Source organism: Leucoraja erinacea, chromosome 27, assembly GCF_028641065.1.
Source record: "Leucoraja erinacea ecotype New England chromosome 27, Leri_hhj_1, whole genome shotgun sequence".
Classification (NCBI taxonomy): Eukaryota; Metazoa; Chordata; class Chondrichthyes; order Rajiformes; family Rajidae; genus Leucoraja; species Leucoraja erinaceus.
Window position 1 is genome coordinate 4119152 of NC_073403.1, and position 24202 is coordinate 4143353.

A 24202-nucleotide genomic window follows, 5' to 3' on the forward strand; every position below is an offset into this window, starting at 1 on the left:
CCACCTTCAAACCCATAGAACTGCAGTGAAAGCAATTTATCCTTGACCCACAATAAAAGCAATTTCATTAAGAACAGAATAATTTATAAAAATGCTTCCCACAGACAGAAAGTCAAATGGTACAAATGTGAACCGCCATGTGCTAATCTGGAAAATATGAATAAACAACCTGATAGATAAAAATATTAAACAGATAAATGTCAGTTAAATATTACTATTGTTATAGAAAATGTGATACATAAGTGTCAATGCTACCTTAAAGCTCGGATGCACAGCAGATTCTGGAGGGTAGACAATGAAGTGTCTCAACGTGAATCCAAAACCTTGAGAGTTCTTGTGTAGTAGCACAGTCTTTGGGCCAGGCCATGAAAATATTTCATCCTGCACCGTGTTAGCATTTTCATTGGGGGATCTCTCATCTCGCTGGGTTTTAGTCTGCAGAGGGAAACATGGAGAACAATTAGCTAAAAATACAAGAAAATAATGTTAAATATTAGAATACTTTTATAGAAACTTATTTAAAATGTTCAACACATAACTTTATCAATATATCTGTAAAGGTCGGTTCTCTCTGGATATAGTGAGCACTATTCACAATAGAGCGGAAGGTTGATCTTGAAAATGAAGTAACTGAGAACTTTATCGCTTGGTGGCATTAAATGTACTGCATAGTCATGTCACCACTTTGGGCTTTGATTTCAAAGGAATAAATGTCAAAGTGGAGTGTCATATATGACAGCTACTATGTCCTTATTTAATGCTGCCAACTGGAAATATACTTTTAAGTAACTGTTCTGTACATGTGTTATACCCGTCAGGTCATTCAGATAATGCCCTACAGCAGACTGGGATCTCTTACGGAACACAAAACTCTGAGGTATAATGTAGTTTGGGGTATAATGTAGTTTTATTTAGAACATGCCAGATTAAATTTTCTATGAAATACAAAAATACCTTTGCGTGAAACAGTGCTCTCTGGAGTTAGTTAAAACAGATTGAATTGAAAATGCAGCATGTGTAAGGATTTTTGTTTTAATGCTTAAAATGACCACAGGAGCTCTTCCAGATATAAACCCTCAGGATAATGTTTTTTTCTTATCTTGCACTTTTATTGAGCCCCATGATGGAAAGGGAAATAAATGCTGGCATAAGCTGAACTGATGTCAAGCACTATCTAGTTGTGAATGTCTTCAGCGCTTCAAGATAAATGCAAGTTGTTGTTAACCGAAGATAGACATAAAAAGCTGGAGTAACTCAGCGGGTCAGGCAGCATCTCTGGAGAGAAGGAATGGGTGACGTTGTGGGTCGAGACCCTTCTTCAGATTGATTCCTTCTTTCCAGAGATGCTGCCTGTTCCGCTGAGTTACTCCAGCTTTTGTGTCTATCTTTGGTTTAAACCAGCATCTGCAGTTCCTTCTTACACAAGTTGTTGTTAATGTTAAACAACTGCCCCCCTCCATCCAAAAAATCCAAAAAGAATCAGACAAATTAAGCCACTTGCTCTTTGATCTTCGGGGGGGGGGGGGGGGGGTCAATGCTTTGCAAATAGCACGCAAACATTAATAACTAGATTTTAAGAAGCAATTAAAAATTAAATATACTGCAAGTATTAATGGAACCTGCACCAGCAAATAAACTAAAGTAGCTACTGCTTTTACAAGTGCAAATAATTGTCAACAACTTGCATTCATATAGCAAATCAAGATGTGAAGCCATTCAAAGAGATTCTCTGGTTACAGCTGGGTAAGAAAGAATAAGGATCCCAACAGCTGAACCAGAGAGAAGATGCAATGGTGGAAGATACAATCGACCTGTCAAAGACTGATGACTAAACGGAAATTACTAGTGCTAGCTACATTATTATTTTCATGTATTCTGACTCTCATTCTCTCCAGTATAGACCAGGTCTACCACAATAAATCATCATTTTTTTGTTTCCTCACATCATTTACTTTGTTTCTTCCACAAACCATGCTCGTTCAATATTAGGCAAGGCAATCATAGTTAGGTTTTCTTCCAAGGGAAAGTAAAACATATTCACTCAGGATTATACTGAGCTTTGTAAACAGACATAAAGAATACAGCAGTGAGGAAAATGCTGCAAACCTGAACAAAACCAGTTCAGTTCGGGCCAGAATATCCCATTCCACTCTGGTCACCTTAATGTAAAACAGCCTAGATGATAGCACAGACGAGTGATGGATTTTATAGAAACTATGACCTGGGGAAGCTGGATTTGTTTTCCTTAGAACTGGTGGGACAGGCCATTTAGTGTGCTCACATTGTAAACCTCAAATGAAACTTCAAAATCACAAAGTAAACAATATCATTGTATCAATTGAACTTGACAGACGCGCCTGCTGTTATATTGATCTTAAGAGGATAAAAACTTGATGTAGTTTGACTTGGAGAATTATACTGCAAGGGTCTCCAAGAGAATGTCACTTTCCCTGATGAACAAAAACTTTCGTATCAATCAGCATCAGCCTCCGAGTGGCGTAATTCCCAAGTCACACCATTCCATTTTCGATTAACTCAGAATCATCATCTTGTATTTAAGTGGGTTTCTATAAATATACAACCATTATGCAAAATTTCAAAAATCCTCAGTTCAGCATTTTCAATAGCAAAAGCATATGTTTCATAGCAAAGTGGTATACTACTTACAAACACTATTTACACAAAGGATGTTTAAATCTAACAGTGCAATGCCAAACCAAGACTCAGTAACTAACGGGCTTGTCCCACATAGGCGATTTTTCAGCCGACCGCCGGCGACTGTCAAGCCTGAAAAACCAGCAACGAGTGGAACACACTCACACAAACACACCGCTTCCTTCACCAGTCTGTTATGCAGGCAGGGTACAGGTCAAGCAGGGGGAGCGCCGTCTAAAAAATTCACGGTGCAAAGCCAAGGTGAAACAGACACACACCGCGATGAACAGGAAGGTTGGCGCTGTAAAAAGACGGCTGAAGCACAGTGTATGGTCAGTCCTTTAAAAGGGGGGGAGAGAGGGGAGAAGGAGTGGAGACAACTTTTAAGAAACCAGAGGTACACAGCTGTGAAGTTCGGCGTACATTTAACATTACCGGTCGGTTATCCTTGGTTCTGAAAACTACTGCTTACCTTTTCTTTCCCCCAATGAGCCAATGAAATTCACCGGTCAGCACCGGCTACAACCTTCGAGAACCTCCGAGAACCTTCGACCTCCTGGCAACCCATTAGGATCTCCTGGTGACCGACCCACGGCTTGAGAATTCTCGCTACTCCCCATGGCGGCTTCATTCATTCTATTCATCGCCGCTAATTTTTCAACATGTTGAAAAATTCACGCTGGTCATAATGAGGCCGCGACTAGTTCCCAGAATGCGGGAACTCCTCACGACCATGAAGCCGACTCCGCGGCAACCACTTGCGAACACGTGGCGACTGCATAGTCTCCTGCAGTCGCCTAAAGGTCGCCTAAGTGGAGCAGGACCATAAAGCAGCTGATTAGATTTCTTGTTGGCAATATTTTTCCCACTGATGTTGAAACCCATTTTATTTAACTCATCTTTTGTCCATAAGAAAATCTCAGATAAATGTAATTTAACACTTAAACTACCCTACATATTTATGTAATTAGAGCCTTACATTATAAAAACGTTTGAAAACAAGTTCTCAAACTGATCTCTTAAAATGCAAACAAACAATCGACAATGTACCAACTTAAATATACAATTTCTTTACACGTCAAAAGAAATAAACTTCCCATGGGTATGACTGGCTACTTCAGGTCTAAGACCATTGTGTTAAGATTTTGCACAGAATGCAATTATTTTAGAACTAAATAGCATCAAATTACAATGAGAAAAGAAGGGGCTGGATCTGAAAGTGGCGTTGGAGAAGATCAAAACGGGTTTAACACGTCCCATTCATTAAACAGGTGTGAAAATAAGCAACTGCAATGCAAATTTGCCAAGAAACATTTTTTTCTACTTTCTTTGCTGAAGACTTCAATCCAGGCTGGGTATGTTTATGGGGCACTCTTGACACAGTCACCATATTTCAGCAAAACAGTCACATCACCAACTTACCAGGGGTGGAGGGAGGCATCATCGATTCAGACAGTTTTCAGCAGGAAATTAATCACTGATCAAAAGCAGCTTGAGGACACAGACATTTAGTTCTATCACAAATTTAGTCCAGACTCGGGTCAGCTAACTAAGAACAAAGTGGTCCACTACATCATAAGACATTTCTTGACCTACTGAGCCATACGAGGGCATATCATCACACAAAAACACATCAAAGAGAACATGTAAAACAGAGCCTTCAACTATATTACTACATGAGAGCAGAGTCAAAGAAACCCATATCTTCAATAAATCATCATTTGTCAGTTTGGATGCTTCTACTAAAGTCCAGCAACAGCTGATTTTCGTAAGTAAATATCAGCAAAGGCAAAAATGAAATTTATAAAAAAGATAGTTTAACAGATAAAAGGCAATAAATGTTTTTTTAGGTCTTTGCCTTGCATGATGACAATAGTATTAAAACAAGTTTGATTTTCTGAAAAACAAAATGAAAATTATAGATAGGTATTTGATGGATTGAAGGGCCTGTTGTCAAGTTGCATACCTCTGTGACATTTAAACAGCAGAAAAAGCAATGGGCAGATTGTGCTGATTTTCGCTTGGTAGTTTCATAAAGAACCATCAGATACTGCAGTGGTCAGCTTGTTCCTGAGTGCTGCACCTGTAGTGTCCGATTAGTCTGAAACAAGCTGGAGGTCAGATGTCAGCACAGGAGACCTCCCGTTGTGCCACTAGACTAAGGATTGAGTCCAGAGTAGAGCACAAGCATCCCCATTTGACAGGCTAGATCTAGACACCAGCCATGACCAGCAAGTGTAAAAACAGCAATTGACAAAAGACTATCAGGACAATCCATGGGCAAGACTTCAAGATCTTCAATCTAAACTCTTAATTCCTGTTCATAGACTACTCTGTCTTGATAAAAGGCTCACGCTCAAAATGGAAAGAATACGGGCAGTGGCCAGATTGACCTCAATGCAACCAAGCAGATAAATCATTCTTTTGTTTTTCAAACCCATCCTTCCACTGTAGCCTCTGCATGTTGTTCATATGCACCACTAAAAGCTTTTTAAACTCACTCTTGTCTGGACTGGACCCAGCAAATGTTAAATACTTCAATATTTGGTTCAAAATGCTGGGGAACTGAACAATTTCTAATATAAACCTACTGCTTTTGGTGCCGAGGTCCATTCAGTTGACGCTCCTTCCAAAACTTTCAATTCGAAGTTAATTGTCATCACATGTTATAGTCAAAGTGGCTTGCAAGTGCCTCATCTGTTTGACAGATTTTACACAGCTTTAACTTGGGTACTTTGAAGTAGTTTGCTCAAGATGCAGTGAATTTTATATAATCATTTAAATCTTGGATAGTAGCCGCAGTAACTTAAGTACAAAGCTTGATATCACTTCACAGGCATGCATATTAGGACGTCAACCAGAAAAACAAATTAATATTTTCATAAAAATTATACATAACTTAAAGTACCTCATGCATTCTACAAATAGCACACCAAGGGTGTTTACAGTGTATTTAAATGAAAAATGCTGTCTGGAAGATAATCCAGTATCTCAAACATACAAGTAATTACCCCCATCATGAACAGTTTCCTGTTATTTTTTTTCTCAATATCCTGCTCAGTTTCTATCTATGACCCCAATTCTAATTAGTAGCCTATTATTTACCAGTGTTTAAGATAACATTGGTTTCTGAACAGCTGAATGTAGTCAATTAGCTGCCATAATCAGAAAAATCAATTTACGCTGTTTTGTTTTGTAATAACATACCAACTTAAAGCTACCCCAATTACAATCACACCCATCAATAGCAGGAAACAGTCTGGAACGACCAAACGTTGAATTATTCTTGGCTAGTTTGTGTTATAGCACATATTATGTCTACAATTATTTCACTAGAATGCTTTAGAGGAACAGGAATGAGCCACATTCAATTACATCATGCTCAATTGCACTGATCAACAAAATTAATAACTGACCCAACACCATTTAATCTTGCAGAAAAATGTTGCAGAATTTGGCCATATGTTGCACTTCAAGTATCGTGTGCAGTTCTGGTCACCACACTACAAAAAGGATGTGATTTAGTTAGAGAGGGTGCAGAACAGATTCACAGGGATGTCGCCAGGATTGATATGCTTGAGCTACAAGGGGAGGTTGAATGGGCTGAGTCTGTTTTCTCTGGAGCAAAGAAGGCTGAGAGGTGACAGGGTATACAAAATTATGATAGACATAGATGGGATTAATAGACAGCTTCTGTTTTCCATGGTCAGGGTGTCAAAAAACGACAAGACATAGGTTTACAGCAAAAGTGAGGACGTTTAAAGGGACCTGAAGGATAAATCTTTCACAAAAATAGTTGGTATTGGAATGAGCTGCCAGAGGAGGAAGTAGTAAAAGGAATAACATTTAAGAGTCCTCTAGACAACTATTTGAATGATTTAAAGGTGACTAGGAATTAATGCAGGCATTTGATATTAGTACAGATTGGCTTGATGGTTAGCACAGTCTTAATAGGCTGAAGGGCCTGTTTCCGTGTTGTACAACTCTAAATGTTGCACTCTGACGTATTTCCCAATGACATGCCCGGAAGGCCAGGCTCTATTTTAAATCAGTTATTAGAGAGTGCATACAGTTTCCTGCTACTCACCCCATCAATTCTGTTTTAGTTCTTGCAAACAAGTTCAACCTTTGAACTTCTAAATTTCAGTGATAAAACCGATCTTTGATCGGCAACCCCTACAACATACTTTCAATTCAATAACCTGCCAATTACCACTATTTGTTTCTTACTTTTCAAATGGTTCCTAACCAGGTCAATAATTTGGCCTCAATTAAATCAGCATTTACTTTCTCTTGTGAGGGTTTTTATTCATTGTCTGCTGAAAGTCTATATAAACAATTTCCATTGAGCAAGAAATACAGAACAAGGGTATGGTATCAAAGACTTGATATGAAGGACAAAATGTGACTATTTATAAATTCATATTTCTTTCTTTATCTTGCTCCAAGAACACTGTAAAGAGAGCCAAACATTTTTTAAATCAACACATTTCCAAAGAATTCAAATGTGTTCAAACCATCTTCCTCCTTCTTTCCATCTATTATAACATGTGTAATCTTTACTTAAAAAAAAACATAACCTCGGTGCAACCTTGCATTTTGTTTTACTCCCTTTAATTTTGATGATGTTTTGCTTTGTGGGCTTTGGCACTTCATCTAGCTTTTAATGAATACATTTTTACAAAGCTTGATCCAATCAATAATAAGCCACCAATTCAATTTCTTATATTAATAATATTCAAAATTTGCTGAAACATCAACATCAAAAAAACATTTTTGTTCCTGTACAGCAACAGTGGAACATAATATAGCCACATTCACCAGCATTTACAAAGTTCTAACTTCAATAACTGAAGTCTGTTTCACAAATCCTGTGAGATTAAAATTATCAGTTGAGAGATTCTCTCATGTCCCCGCTAAGTACAGATGACATCAAAACAACATAGCATTTACACAGTTAAATCAGGAATGCGAAAACATTTAAACTGGAATTTGTCCATGTTATAAGCAGCAGAACAGATAAAAGCAAACAAGGTGATGGAGGGCATTTGGACTTTGAGAAATTCCAAAGACTTTCAAAAGGAATTTGGCTCTTCTGGCTAAAATGGCCAATCCTTATATTTTTAAATAGTGGCCTCACTCTACCTCCTCCTACAAGAGGAAACATCCTCCTCACATCCATCCTATCAAAACCAGTCAGTTCGTTATTTGTTTTCATTAAATTGTTTTACATTCTTCTAATTCTAGCAAGTACAAGGTTAGCCTGACCAACTTTTCCTTAAAAGACATTCCAGCTATGTCTACTAAACCTTTCTGAACTGCTTCCAATTCCAGATATGAGCTTACTAAAGCACTATATAACTGAAGCACAATGTCCTTAATTTTGTATTAAATTCCGCTTGCAATGAATAACATTCTCTTAGTTTCCTAATTAGAGTCATAGAGTGATACTCTGGAAACAGGCCCTTCGGCACAAACTCGTCCACAATGGCCAACAATGTCCCAGCTACCCAAGTTCCACTTGCCTGCACTTGGTCCATAACTCTCCAAACCTGTCCTATCCATGTACCTGTCCAACTGTTTCTTAAACGATGGGATAGTCCCAGCCTCAAATACCTCCTTTGGCAGCTTCTTCCATACACACAAATTCACGCCCTCTGTGTGGAAAAAGTTACCCCTAGGATTGCTATTAAATCTTTTCCCCTTCACCTTGAACCTATGTCCTCTGGTGCTCGATTCCCCTACTGTGGGTAAAAGACTCTGTGCATCAACCAGATCTATTCCTCTCATGATATTGTACACCTCTATAAGATCTCCCCTCGTCCTCCTCTGCTCCATGGAACAGAGACCCAGCCTACTTAACCTCTCCCTATAGCTCACACCCTCTTGTCCTGGCAACATCCTCATAAATCTTTTCTGAACCCTTTCAAGCTTGACAATATCTTTCCTATAGATACTTGCTGTTCTTGTAAACTGGCTTCTTGTGAATCATGGACAGAGACAGCCAGATCCCTGTGTTTCTCGCTCACCATTTATTTTTATTTTCAGGCCACAAGTAGGTCATTTCAAAACAGATTTCCCCCCACATTGGACTTCATTGGCCAGATCTTTTCCCTCTCATGTTATCTACATCACTTAGTAAATTACATATCCTCTTCACAAATATTTTATAAAGAACTATTGTTTGTATCATACGAAACTTAGCAATCATATCTTTTCACATTCTTCCAATTAACAATTACAAACAATTGGGAACCAAGCATTGATCTGTGTGGCATCCCATATATTATGTCTTGCCAACTAGAAAAATACCCATTTACCCATTTGTAGTTTCCTGTTAACAAGTCAATCTTCTAACCACACCCAAAATGGGTGTCTTCTATACAGGTTAACAGGGAGAATGGACAGTTTAAATGCTTAGGTATGGACATAACACATGGAATATATGAGGTCACTAATTTTGGTAGAAACATTTGAAAGGCGGGGTATTATTTAAGCGGTAATAGTTGAATGTTCATGTTGAAAAGGACCTGAATGTTTTTGTATGTGAATCACTGAAAGTTAACATACAGTATAGTTTGCAGTTAAGAATATAAATGGTATGCTGGCATCCATGCTAGAGATTTAAGAGACATCCTGCTCTAATTATACAAAACCCTGGTGAGACACTGGAATATCACTGGAATATTGAGTGCATGTCCCTGGTGTGATCAAGGAGATACCATGAAGATTGATTAAATTGATTCCTGGTTATGATGGCAGTTTGTCATATGAAAAATAAATACCTGTAGTTTCATCAGTTTGAAAAAGAGTAATATCAATGAAACATACAAAATTCTTATGAAGCTTGAAAGGTAGATAATGCTTCCCATTGGCTGGGGTGTTTTGCACAAGGAGGTTACTCTCAGAATTAGAGGTCAATCATCCAGGACAAAGATGAGAAACATGTTCACTCATGGAGTGGCAATCTTTGGAATTCTCTACTGAAGAGGGTTCAGTGATTAAATTCAAGAAAGAAATTAATCAAAGTTTACATACGGGAATTGAGGAATGAGGGTTTAGTGCAAGAATGTGGCTTGAAAATAAAAGATCAGCCATGAACAACAGAGCAGTTATTGAGGGAACAAATGGTCTACCCCCGTTTCTACTTTTTATGTTCTACAGGTGACATTCCCCATGGACAAATACAGTATCATCTCTTTCTCTACCACTGCATTACTTTTGTGGGCAGTGTTGTCATGACCATATTCCAATAGCTAAGACTCTTCACTCATTTAATCAGTGACAGCATCTTTGATGAAGATTAACATGCAGCACTCAATACGACAATTATGTTGTGAACTTGGTTAACAAGGGTCTCATGCAAAGTTGGGGTGCAGAACCTACCCCTCCCCAAATCATTGTTTTCACTTCAGAGGGTCAAGCTGGAATTATCAATATCATCTTTTGCTTGATCAGGGCAGAACTAAAGGCCTAATCTATTATATCTACTACATGCTATGTTAGCAAGGGGTCCATGGAAAATCTGCAAATGGTTCAAAACGTTGTGTTGCTTTTTTCCCCCCTCAGTGGTATCTTTCTCGAGGATGTTAAAGGACAACATCTATCAGCAGACATTAGCTGAAGTCCCCGCACCTCAACAGAAAAATGTTCAAGATCACCTGTTAAACTCCTCAGATTGTTTGAAAGCAGATTTACAATAAAATGAAAACTTTCAGGAATGCAATTAACTATACAAAGAGAGCAAGCAAAGAGCTATAGCAACCGAAGTAAGCTCAAAATATGGAATCTATCCTGACTTCACACTGGTCATTTGGCAAGAATTTCTCAAATATACGCTCAATTTAACAAGAGGATAAACACATGCAGCTATATTTCCTGCAATAAGTAGTAAGAAAATTCTTCAATGATTAACACACTCATCTACTACATCTGAAGAGAAAGAATCATGTTACTGGGAGACTAGTTGTATAGTTCATGAAAAGTTGTTTTTTTAATTAGGGAAGGGGAAGTTTTTTAAACCAGGCAAATAAAAGCGACCATTGCAATTCATCAAAAGTTGCACCAGTCTTTTAATTTGTTAGAAGTGATAAATGACACAAAGTAATACGTCTTTTCATGTCATTACCTTATTCTTATTGACTGGAGTAACATTATTTACATAATTTTGATTTAATTCAGGTTTTCACAGTGGAAGATCCTCACCCTGAAATGCTCAGTAGTATGTACAATAGTGGGCCAAAGTCTTGCAAAACTAGTCTCTGCTGTTGATGTAACTGCAAACTGCTCATTTAAACAATATTTTTATCTGCCTGCTGTTAACCACTGATTGTTACTTACCCAATTTAAGAAACAATCCTACATTGCAACAGCGGGTAATCATTTCCAAAGTATTTCATTGGCTGAGAAGTGGTTTGGACAACCTAAGATCATGAATAGTTCTATGGAAAAACAATGCCTTTTAGGCATTGGTACATTGAATATTTGGTAAGCGCTATTATACGCGTTTACACGTTAATGCTTTGCATTAAAAAAAGTTCAAGAGATCACTTGTGCGAAATAGAGGCAAATGACTAACCCACATCTCATAACTAGCAGGTTTGCTGTCTATTTGTTTTACTTGTACATAAAACATTAAACGTTTTAAATGGCAATTAGAGGCAGCTGAAAATGAAGATTTTGTATAAATGTCTTGAATTTATAATATTTCACCCCAATAAACAAACCTAAAAGATATCCATCAGTTTAGAGAACTCTCAAGCAAATAAAGCTTCAGGCTTAAAAAAACATAATTCATTGTTGGCTCTTGATTAATTTGAAACAATCAGATTTAAAAGTTTCTGCTGAGTTTAAAATTCACGTGTTTTTAGTTAACCTCACAGCTGCTGTAATAGATCTTGATACATAACTCCAATATTGTTGGCCATGTCAGAACATGTAAAAATTCCACAGGGAGTCACAAAAAGTTCTGCTTACATATTTGGAAAACATTTCTGCTGCCACTCCCTTTTTGACACCAACTTTAATCTTCTATCTTTTGGCAGAAACATTATGGGAATTCAATATTAACGACATTCACTCAAAAAAACAACTGCTCAGTCCAATCTTATACTCCATTCAGAATTTGTTTCCATTGTAAGTTGTTTCTGAAATGATTCAGTTGATTTCATATCCACTATTCTGCTTGTCTTATCATTTTCTGTGCTAATCACTTACAATGTGAAAGACTTCATTAAACTTATTAGACCCGAAACGTCACCTATTCCTTCTCTCCAGAGATGTTGCCTGTCCTGCTGAGTTACTGCAGCATTCTGCATCTACCTCATTCTTTAGGGAATGGAGGTTCCCCTCTCCTATCAAAGATGAGAGAAGGCAGGTACAGGATGCTGAGTTGGATGATCAGCCATGATCATATTGAATGGCGGTGCAGGCTCGAAAGGCCGAATGGCCTACTCCTGCAGCTATTTTCTATGTTCTATGTTTTCTTTGAGAAGGGTTTCGGCCCGAAACGTTGCCTATTTCCTTCGCTAAATAGATGCTGCTGCACACGCTGAGTTTCTCCAGCTCTTTTGTGTACTCTCACATGTCCATTTGGTACCCAGCAGCTCCGCCCTTGCTCCCCCTCCCCCCAGTCGCAACAGAGACAGAGTCCCCCTAGTCCTTACCTTTCACCCCATCAGCCATCGCATACAACACATAATCCTCCAAAATTTTCTCCACCTCCAATGGGATCCCAACACTAGTCGCATCTTCCCATCTCCCTTTCCGCCTCCCGCAGAGACCGTACTCTCTGTAACTCCCTGGTTAACTCATCCTTTCCCACCCAAACCACCCTTTCCCTAGGTACCTTCCCCTGCAACCACAGCAGATGCAACACCTGCCCTATACTTCCTCCCTCAACTATGTCCAGGGACCCCGGCAGTCCTTTTAGGTTAAGCAGAGGTTCACATGCACCTCCTCCAATCTCATTTACTGTATCCATTGCTCAAGATGTGGACTCATACATCGGCGAGACTACACGTAGACTGGGCGATCGTTTCGCTGAACACCATCGCTCAGTCCGCCTGAACCTACCTGATCTCCCGGTTGCTAACTTTCCTTCCCATTCCCACACATACTTTTCTGTCCTAGGTCTCCTCCATTGTCAGAGTGAGGCTGAACGCAAATTGGAGGAACAGCATCTCATATTTCTCTTGGGCAGGTATGGTATGAATATTGATTTCTCTAACTTCAAGTAACCCCAGCATTCCCTCTCTCTCTATCCCTCCCCCACCCAAGTCGCACCAGCTTCTCGTTTTCACCCAACAAACAGCTTACAATGGCCTGTTTCCTTTATCATCGTTACTTTTTTGCATATCTTTCATTCATTGTTCTTTATTTCTCTATATCATTGTCTATATCTCTCGTTCCCCTTATCCCTAACTAGTCTGAAGGGTCTCGACCCAAAACGTCACCCATTCCTTCTCTCCAGAGATACTGCCTGTCCCACTGAGTTATTCCAGCTTTTTGCGTCTATCTCCAGTTTAAGCCACCGTCTGCAGTTCCTTCCTACACAAAATATGGAAGTTAATGAGGTTTCCAAGTCAATCAGTGATGTATGTTTATGCAGTTTATGAGCCAATGTTGCAGTTTATGAGCCGTAGCATATTTTAGGTTTGATAGAGGATTTAGTTGAATGAGGAAAAAAGGGAAACTGCTGTTGACACAGAGGGCTCAGTACAGCAAAATGCCTGCAAGCGAATAGCATATAGAAGTAAATTAAATATGAGAAAATATACTGAAAAGTGAAAATCCATCTATGCTTTGGGCACAATAATAAAAACGAAAAGGTACAGTCAAAGGGATTAAAAAGTTGACCTTTATGTGAAGCAAAGAATTTTATGTACAGGAAGGAACTGCAGATGCTGGTTTTCACTGAAGATAGACATAAAATGTTGCAGTAATTCAGTGGGGCTGGTAGCATCTCTGAATAGAAGGAATGGGTGATGTTTCGGGTCGAGTCCCTTCTTCGCACTGAGCTACAGCGAAATTAAACACAAAATGCTGGAGTAACTCAGCAGGACAGGCAGCATCTCTGGATAGAAGGAAGGGGTGATGTTTTGGGTCGGGACCCTTCTTCAGACTTCAGATTCAGTCTGAAGAAGGCTCTCGACCCGAAATGTCACCCATTCCTTCTATCCAGAGATGCTGTCTGTCCCGCTGAGTTAATCCAGCAAAGGATATGTTGTTTATTTGGGAGGAAACTAGTCTAATTAAGCCTGTGAATTTAATGTATTTATGCAAGCAGTTCAGTTCTCAGAACCACTGGTGGGTGAGAAGGAATCATTGCTGCCTGGAAGACCATCAGCTCTGTATTGGATTTGAGGTCCTGAACTTTGTACGTATGTATTTGTCCTGCTGTGACCTGCAGCACTATGAACCTGGCACAGGAAGATATTTCTTGCCCGACTCAAACACAATTGACAAAATGGTTTCTGCTTGTCTATTTTAAAAGATACTTTGTCATCAAATAGGAGGTAATTATAAAGTCCCATCCTTCGCAAAAACTGCAATTAAAGCTTCCTCTGGTAGCAAACACAAACAGAAAGAACCCTCACACAAACAGGTCCCCAGGCAACACCAGGCAACAATGAACAAAAACAAGTTGATGATAGAGGTTGTGTGCCATGTTGTCTCGTATTTGTATATTTAAAATTATTTGTGATCAATTTCTTTCTGTCTACTTTCTCTAAAAATTAAAACATTAACCAAAAAGGTAGAATCTGGAACTACCTTGCAGATTGTGGCATGCTCCTGTGAACTTTGCAAAAAAAAACACTTTGGGGGCCCTTTTAAAGAAAGGCAAGATTCACTGAGCAACAAATATGAATTCACATTTCTCCCGATGATACTCTATTCCATTCACACAACAGCTTAAATTAGTGGGGAAGAAAATGTCATGGCTTCCAGTTTGGCCTCTTTCTCTTTGGTCCCTTACACTTCAAAAAGAAACTTTACACAGACGCTTATGTAACCATAGAGGTATTGAACAGAAACTGCAATAAAGTATCATTAAATTCATTGAAGTAAATATTATTAATACAACAGAAACTGGGTGTACATGTGGCAGACATATTTAGAGCATTCAGGGAGGAATAGCTTCTCAGACAATTTTCCTTGAAGAAAGTTACAAAAGCAATAAAGACCAAAAAGTTTGGCAATAGACCAAAGCCTGTTTGGAAACTTCTTACAACAATCACATTGCCAATTAAAAGGAAAATAGTGATCAAAGGTTAACAGAAAAGTTTCTGTTCATCAGCTTGTCTCTGCCCCTTGCAGATACTTGCATTTTCACTGATAACCTGATTCTTTGGAATAGTATCTCGTATATCTGATTATGTGTAATAAAATGTGGCACGGCACGGAGCCGAAGCGGTCGAGCTGCTGCCTCACAGCACCAGAGACTCAGGTTCGATCCTGACCTCAGCTGCAATCTGTGTGGATTTTGCACGTTCTCCCTGTGACTGCATGGGTTTTATGCGGGTGCTTCAGTTTCTTCCCTCATTCCCATCGACGTGCAGATTTGTAGGTTAATTGGCTTCTGTAAATTGCTTCTATGTGTGTAGGATAGAACTAGTGTTCAGGTGATCACTGGTCAGCTTGGACTCGATGGGCCGAACAGCCTTGTTCCATGCTGTATCTCTAAACTAAATTAAGTTGGGTTCTGTAAATTGCCTATAGTGTGTAGGATGCAAATGTGTGATAGCATAGAACTAGTGTATGCGTGATCGATAGTCGGTGGACTCAGTGGGTCAAAGGGGCTATTTCCATGCCATATCTCTCATCTAATCCCACAAAGTGTTACAGATTCTGAAATAAAAATATCATTGACCTACAAACAATTAAGATACAGTTTCAACTGTTTTTTAAATCTATGATTTAGAAGAACAATCAGTATCTACTGATTAATAAACAAAGCAAGTCTTCATAAATAAGAATAGAAACACAAAGCAGTTCCTTTAAAATTGATGGGAAAGGAAGTTTGGCAATAGCAAAGTACCGAACCTCTTAAAAGATGTCTTAATCAGCCTCAACACAACTCTCATTATCCTCTGTTTAAGAAGGAACTGCAGATGCTGGAGAATCGAAGGTTACACAAAAAGCTGGAGAAACTCAGCGGGTGCAGCAGCATCTATGGAGCGAAGGAAATAGGCAACGTTTCGGGCCGAAACCCTTCTTCAGACTGATCGGGGGCGGGGGTGGGCGGGGACAAGAAAGGGAAAAGGAGGAGGAGCCCGAAGGCTGGGGGATGGGAGGAGACAGCAGGGGGGCTGAGGAAGGGGAGGAGACAGCAAGGACTAACAAAATTGGGAGAATTCGATGTTCATGCCCCCGGGATGCAGACTCCCCAAACGGAATATGAGGTGCTGTTCCTCCAATTTCCGGTGCTGCTCGCTGTGGCCATGGAGGAGACCCAGGACAGAGAGGTCGGAGACGGAGTGGGAGGGGGAGTTGAAGTGCTGAGCCACCGGGAGGTCAGCTTGGTTATTGCGGACCGAGCGGAGGTGTTCGGCGAAACGATCGCCCAACCTCCGCTTGGTCTCACCGATATAGAGACCTCTCACTCTCATTATCCTCTATTGCACTACACTTTTTATTTATTTAATTATCGCTGGTTCAGCATAAACACAACCTTATTTTTGTTCCTGAACAACAAAACACTTCTCATGGAAGGAAACCTGAAATAGAATTAGAAAGTGGTGAAAATACAACAATCAGACAGTATCTGTGGAGATAGTAATAACATTATTATTTCAAATTAACACCCGTTCGTCAGAACTAGTAAAAGTTAGAAATCAAACAATTTTAAGTTGCAAAGAGAACAACATTTGTGAGATAGTGGGAGACCACTGAATGCCAGCTGAAAGTCGGCAATGTTCACTAATCACATTGCTGACGTTATTCCACGTCTTCCTAGTGTAATCCCTTAGAATCAAGGATGACTTGTTTCCACTCCAGTGCGAGTTCTGAGATAAATTATGAGGTCAAAATGGGAACTGCAGACATCCACACGCTGATGGAACAGGCGGGTGGGTAGTTTGTCAGGTGGATCGCTCCTTATGCTCCCATGCTGGGCTGAAACACAGTGTTCATAACGCGTGAATTTGACATCTTAATAATATCCTGAATGTTGCTTCTCCACTTTGAGTGGTCATGGGCCACATTTCCCAGGAGTCAATGGGGATATCACACTTCTTCAAGGAAGTTTGAACATATTCTTGAATGTTTTTCTCCGTTTAAATGGTAATCTCCTCCCACTGGTGAATTCAGAATACGATACCTGCTTCAGGAAGCTGGGATGAAGCGTGCAAATGATGTGATTTGGTCAAAAAGTAACCAGGGCTTCAATGTTGGCTTGGGAGAAGACATTGACAATAGTTTACTAATTCATCGAGTGAATTTGGATAATTTTGCAGAGATGGCATGTTTACATGCCTTGAACTGCATGTCATAGGATGTCAACCTGGCCTTAGAACCATCTCAGACGGCTGGGATTATTGATACCTGGAAGACTATGAATTGTGCAACAGGTTGAATGTCTTGATTTTCCTTAATTAATCATTTTCCTTAATTAATCAAAGGTTGCACTGGTGCAATGATGAGAGTGATGAATTTCATCACCAACATTTGCAAATTTAACAAGATCTTCTAAACTGTCTCTCCTCTCTGTGATAAATGTCACTTCCAAGAAGCCACCCTAACTCATTCTTTTGTATCCTGTATAAAAATACAAAACTTCTGGACGGGAAAATTCAATATAATTTCTACAACACTCAAAATTCAATTGGAGTCAGATTCAAAATTAATAACATTAGGAATGTCAGAGAGCTGCCCTAAATTAACGGTATCCCAAACACGCTTCCTTGACTATGGTTTAATAACTGCGAAAAAATTTATACTTAAATTCTGGAAAAAGATAACAGTCCCCACAGTGAAGATGTGGATCACAGAAATGGCCGAGACACTACGTTTAGAAAAAATAAGGCTTATTTTGTATGACAAACCAGTTTTGTCTGCCAATTTTCCAAAATATGGTCTCCTTTCATTGAATTTCTTCAACAACATAATGGTTGAACACAAATTCAAAACCGATGCTAGGGTCGGGTGAACGGGCGTAGGGAAGGGTAGTAGGATATATCTCCCCTTTTTTTCACTTCTTCGTTAGTTCAGGGGTTTTTCTTTTTTCTCTTTCATGTCTTTTTCAAAATTCTTTCTTTTCTTCTTTCTTTCCCCTTCTTTCCTTTCTTCCGATTTAGTTATTAGTTCGTAAAATGTTAAAATTGAAGCTGTACGAAAATCGTATAATTGTTATGTCGATTACTTTCTCCTTGTACAGTTGCTTCTAATAAAATAGATATTTAAAAAAATAATAATAAAAAAATTAAAATAAAAAACATTTGCAAAGCTGGTTCCGAAGACATGGGAAATGGCTCACTTTTTCCAGGATCTCACCATGAACCAATAATATTGAATAGAAGTGCAGCACAGCAGGACAAGGTAGATGTTATTGCTATTAAGTATAAGGACCATCCTTGTATGCTTTGGTGAATGAGGCAGTAAATAGCTTGAAGTTCAGCCTCAATACAAGCACAAATATGAGCTCTACCTGCACACCGCAGCTTAGTTTCAAAGGTTTGGGTGTCGCTGGTTTAAGACTGTAGTCGCCATAAGTTGAACCATTTTCCGTTAGTTTTTAAATTAATTCCAAGATATACCAATGTAGCTTTAATCACTATGATTTAAAATTGCATAGTACACTGGATCGGCCCATTGACTGTTTACAGGTCTGTGATTTGGTTTTTATTTTTTCATTGGAAAATTATATGACCTTCTTTCTCAAGAAATCTTTTGGAGACTCAGTCAGAAGAGAAATAACACAGAGAATGCTGAAAGGTCTGCAGTGTCTAACTTCGATTTGGAGCACGACACTCCCAAGTCTTCTACTTCTTCTTGCGTATGGCGTGCACAGCCTAAAGTTGAAGGACAACTTGTTCTATTTGATCTTATTTGATTTTGCACGCCAGGTTGATTGCATTTGTTGAAACAGGGAAGTTTACAATCTCCCACCCCCACACTCCCGAGTGTCAGTACCAAATAAATAGTGCAAAGACAGTTAAGAATATTGATTATGATGTCACATTAACTTATAAGGGGATTGATCAAAAGAACAACAACAGCTGTTTTGGTAGGATCATGTTATGGAATTACATTTTATTCTTACTCAAATCAGTTAGTTCAAATGCTTAGTGTAATTATACTACAAGTAAGATGTATTTGTCAAAGCTTTGCTCCTCCATAAATTGATTCTTGCTATTTACTGCATATCCATGATCTGTACATACATTTCATCAAAATGGAATATCATCACTTGAATCTTGCTCAAACCATGATTGAATACTGCAAAAAAAGACAAAGTGCTACAGTAACTCAGTCGTTTAGGAAGCATCTCTGGAGAACATGGACAGCTGACATTTAAGATCAGGACTTTGTTCAGTCTGAAGAAGTGTCCCGTCTTGAAACATCACCAATCCATGTTCTCCAGAGATTCTGCCAGACCAGCTGAGCTACTCAAGCATTTTGTGTCTCTTTTTGTAAACCAGCATCTGGGGTTCTTTGTGTCTCAATTGAATACTGAATTCAATGTTCACACTGCACAGATTCACCAGAAAGAATATTATGTTTTAAGAAGATACAATTTGAGGTTACAGAAAGTTTTCTTGTATTTTAGTTTAGAAGATTGAGTGACAATCCAGCTGTTTATAATGATGTAATAAATTTGGTAGAATAGATAAGTTACTTCCTAAAGTCGTGGACGGAGATGGAATGGTAATAAAGAACAGAAAGGCACAATCTTTATATTAAAAGAAAGCTATTTTGTAGTGAAATCGGGAAGCATTTTTATCTCATACTTCATCTATAATGGAAATCGCAAACACTCTCATCCAAAATTTCATGAGAAGGTGTATTATGATGTTGCCAGGACTTATGGCTGAGCTATACAGAGAGGTTGGGCAGGCTAGGACTTGATTCTTTGGAGCGCTGGATGCTGAGGGGTGATCTTATAGACGTATATAAAATAATGAGAGGAATAGATGGGGCAAATGTACAGAATCTTTTTACTCGGAGTAGGGGAATCGAAAACAAGAGTAACTATGTTTAAGGTGAGAGGGACAAGATTTAATATGAACCTGAGATGCAACTTTTTTCATTCAGATGGGGATGGGCATTTTGAATGAGCTGCCAGAGGAGGTAGTTGAGGCAGGTACTATTACAGCATTTAAAAGACATTCACCGAGGCGAATGTATAGGAAAGACTTATATTTGGCTATATTTAAAAGACTTACAAGTCAAGTCAAGAGTTTATTGTCATGCGTCCCAGACTTACAAATAGATACGGGCCAAAAGTGGGTAAATGGGCATAGCTTAGATGGGGCATTTTGGTCAGTATGGAAAATTTGGGGCTAAGGGCCTGTTTCCATAATGTATGACTATCACTCTAAACAATAGCAGATTTAGGACAAATAAGATGGTCAATATTGAAATTTATAGATATTTGTTTGATATGGGTACCAATATTTATAGTGCAAAGGCAGATTAAAGGTACATGATCCAAGTGAATGGTAAACTCAAGGTGCTAAATGAATTGTGTAAGAAGGAACAGCAGATGCTGGTTTAAACCGAAGATAGACACAAAAAGCTGGAGTAACTCTTCAGACTGAAGGATCTTGACCAAAACGTCACCCATTCATAGAAACATAGAAAATAGGTGCAGGAGTAGGCCATTCGGCCCTTCGAGCCTGCACCGCCATTCAATATGATCATGGCTGATCATCCAACTCAGTAACCTGTACCTGCCTCCTCGCCATACCCCCTGGTCCCTTTGGCCACAAGGGCCACATCTAACTCCCTCTTAAATACAGCCAATGAACTGGCCTCAACTACCTTGTGCGGCAGAGAATTCCAGAGATTCACCACTCTCTGTGTGAAAAATGTTTTTCTCATCTCGGTCCTAAAAGATTTCCCCCTAATCCTTAAACTGTGACCCCTTGTTCTGGACTTCCCCAACATCTGGAACAATCTTCCTGCATCTAGCCTGTCCAACCCCTTAAGAATTTTGTACGTTTCTATAAGATCCCCTCTCAATCTCCTAAATTCTAGCGAGTACAAGCCGAGTCTATCCAGTCTTTCTTCATATGAAAGTCCTAACATCCCAGGAATCAGTCTGGTGAACCTTCTCTGCACTCCCTCTATGGCAATAATGTCCTTCCTCAGATATGGAGACCAAAACTGTACGCAATACTCCAGGTGTGGTCCCACCAAGACCCTGTACAACTGCAGTAGAACCTCCCTGCTCCAATGCTCAAATCCTTTTGCTATGAATGCTAACATACCATTCGCTTTCTTCACTGCCTGCTGCACCTGCATGCCTACTTTCAATGACTGGTGTACCATGACACCCAGGTCTCGTTGCATCTCCCCTTTTCCTTCTCTACAGAGAAGCTGCCTCTCCCGCTGAGTTACTCCAGCTTTTTGTGTCTATCTTCATGCTAAATGAATTATTAATTTCCCTCTGAAGCTACTGAATAAACCAGCTAAGATCCCACAGAATGCATGTTTGCATTCCACCAGTATTCAGCAAGGTCATTTTTGCGATCTAATCTTAGAACAAATAGTACAAGAAGCTATGCTTTAGACTAAATACCATCCTAAGATTGTTGTTTTGATGACAAATTGATTACAATCCTCGTCTGCAATGTAATCAAGAATTTAAAGCCAGAAAGTCTTCTGTACTTCTCAGTGAAGAGACTGATTTATATAACAATGTCACAACTTCAAGGCAGCTTAATGTAGTCACTATTTGCAATGTAAGACAGATTCAATAGTTAGTTCGCTTAAATATTCTCTCTTTGGAAATACTAATGCTAACCAGCCATTTTAACAAACTGTAAGAAGGGCTGAAGAAACTAACTTTGCCCAATATCTATTCTACAATAAATGAAAATGGAAATAAATTCACCTAGCAATTTAAACCCGTGTGAAATTAGTTTTCCTTAAAGGGTTTCCATCTTTGAAAACAAGCCATTGTAGTGGAAATCCAATGTAAACTCAATTAAGCAAGTTAATGCAATTAGTAGTAATTTATAGCTCTGGGATATATTTTTGTCAAGTAAAGAAACAAAAATAAAAGGTAGATTCCAGATCACAAGCACCATCTGCTTCTAGATTTGTAGACGAGTAAACCAAATGAGAGAGTAGTCAACGATGTTGGGGGAGCCCAGAACCAGGGGCCACAGTTTAAGAATAAGGGATAAGCTATTTAGGATGGAGATAAGGAAACACTTTTTCGCAGAGAGTTATGAGTCTGTGGAATTCTCTGCCACAGAAGGCGGTGGAGGCCGGTTCTCTGGATACTTTCAAGAGAGAGCTAGATAGGGCTCTCAAAGATAGCGGAGTCAGGGGATATGGGGAGAAGGCAGGAACGGGGTACTGATTGTGGATGATCAGCCATGATCACATTGAATGGCGGTGCTGTCTCGAAGGGCCGAATGGCCTACTCCTGCACCCATTGTCTAAAATGCTGGACTAACTCAGCGGGACAGGCAGCATCTCTGGAGAGAAGGAATGGGTGACGTTTCGGGTCGAGACCGTTCTTCAGACTGATGTCAGGGGAGTGGGCAAGACAGAGATAGAATGTAGTCGGAGACAGTAAGACTGGCAGAAGAACTGGGAATGGGGAGGGGATGGAGAGGGAGGGAAAACAAGAGCTATATGAAGTTAGAGAAGTCAATGTTCATACCGCTGGGGTGTAAACTACCCAAGCGAAATATGAGGTGCTGTTCCTCCAATTTGCGTTGGGTCTCACTCTGACCATGGAGGAGGCCCAGGACAGAGGTCAGATTGGGAATGGGGGGGGGGGGGGGGGGGGGGGGGGAGTTAAAGTGCTGAGCAACCGGGAGATCAGGTAGGTTCAGGCGGACTGAGCAGAAGTGTTCAGCGAAACAATCGCCGAGCCTGTGCTTGGTCTCGCCGATATACAGGAGGTTTTCCTATATATTCTGAACCAAATGAGACATGTTTCAATTAAAATTCATTGATTTGAAGTGCGTAAAAACAAAAATATATACAAAGGAAACAAGTTAGTAAGTAGAATATGGTTGTTTTGGAAGCTGCAGGCTACTAGATAGAATGTCATTACAAAACAGCCTTTTCATTCCATTTGGCAAAATTGAGTTAGTGTGTTGTTAGTGAAGTAGTAATATAGAGGCCTGGACTATTCAAAGAATGAATGAAAATTCCAGCATGGCAGTTTGAGAAAATTGAATTCAGTTCAGAAAATCTGGAAACAGAAATTGTCCTCTGAAGGTTCTGATCGTATGAATAATCTTCATGATTATTTTAAAAGCATTCATTCTTGTGACACAAGGCTGTTGGGGGAGGGAAGCTACCTGATAAGGCTGTCGTTTATTTATAAACCCTATCTACCCACAAAAGGTGTTGGTCTGCCTTTGCCTGGAACCACTGCAATCATCTTTGCAGACCAGAGTTCAGTTCAGAATCAACAAATGTGGTTTAGGCTAGAAGTAACACTGACCAGCTCTGGTAAAGATGGAAATCCTCCATCTCTAAAGGGCATTCATGTACAATTTGAGTTTTAATGGCAGCCCAAAGCTTGTGGATCTTATTTAACTAAATTTAAAATTCCAATATGTTATGATAGAATTTGAATTAATATTCTCCATCAATCTTCATTATTAGCCAAACTAAAAGACTTTTACCTGATATGTAAACAGAATGGTAAGTGCACCCATTAGCTGACATTTCTCCTCCAAAATTACATATTTTGGAGATACTGAATTTTTTTATAACAAAAGCAAATTTAAAAAATGTGATTTGTACTTTAACTCCACTCGACATCTTTAACTTCCTGATAGGAGCAGCATCCCGGTATAAAGATCTGAGCTCAGCGTATATTAGTATCACTAGATAATTACTATCACTAGATAAATAACTATAATTGCAAAAACCTGAAGTTTTAATTTCCCATCAATACATTAACAAAGTGTTTCGGCCCGAAACGTTGCCTATTTCCTTCGCTCCATAGATGCTGCTGCACCCGCTGAGTTTCTCCAGCATTTTTGTGTACCTTCGATTTTCCAGCATCTGCAGTTCCTTCTTAAATACATTAACAAATATGTTTTACATACTAACTTCACGGTGGGGGAAGAAGCAACAGTTGCTATAAAAGAGGACTAAAAATTCCATGATGCTGCATGCAGATAGGCAAGAACAAATCAGCAATTAAGTACTTTTAAAACAGTCACCAGGGCGTCTAACCAACATCTATGTGTCACAAGTAAAATAATTCAACATGTTTATACTTTTAAAGGACGAATCAAAACTTATTTTACATATCTAAATTGTGAAAATCTGATTTACACAAGGCATGATGAGTATATCGACTCTCCATTAAATATCAATAACATGAGAGCAGCTGAACAACCAAAAT

The 24202-nt window shown here is 39.2% G+C and overlaps 1 protein-coding gene across 5 annotated transcripts in view; it reads right to left on the bottom strand.

Annotated features, from left to right (window-relative positions):
• The window catches only part of LOC129710104 (rho GTPase-activating protein 23-like), a 252435-nt gene that overhangs the window by 108130 nt on the left and 120103 nt on the right, over positions 1 to 24202 (bottom strand). For all 5 annotated transcript variants that reach the window (XM_055656832.1, XM_055656835.1, XM_055656834.1 and 2 more), the window contains one exon: positions 256 to 435. In XM_055656832.1, coding sequence (XP_055512807.1) covers positions 256 to 435 — 180 coding nt within the window. The remainder of the gene's footprint in view (positions 1 to 255; positions 436 to 24202) is intronic.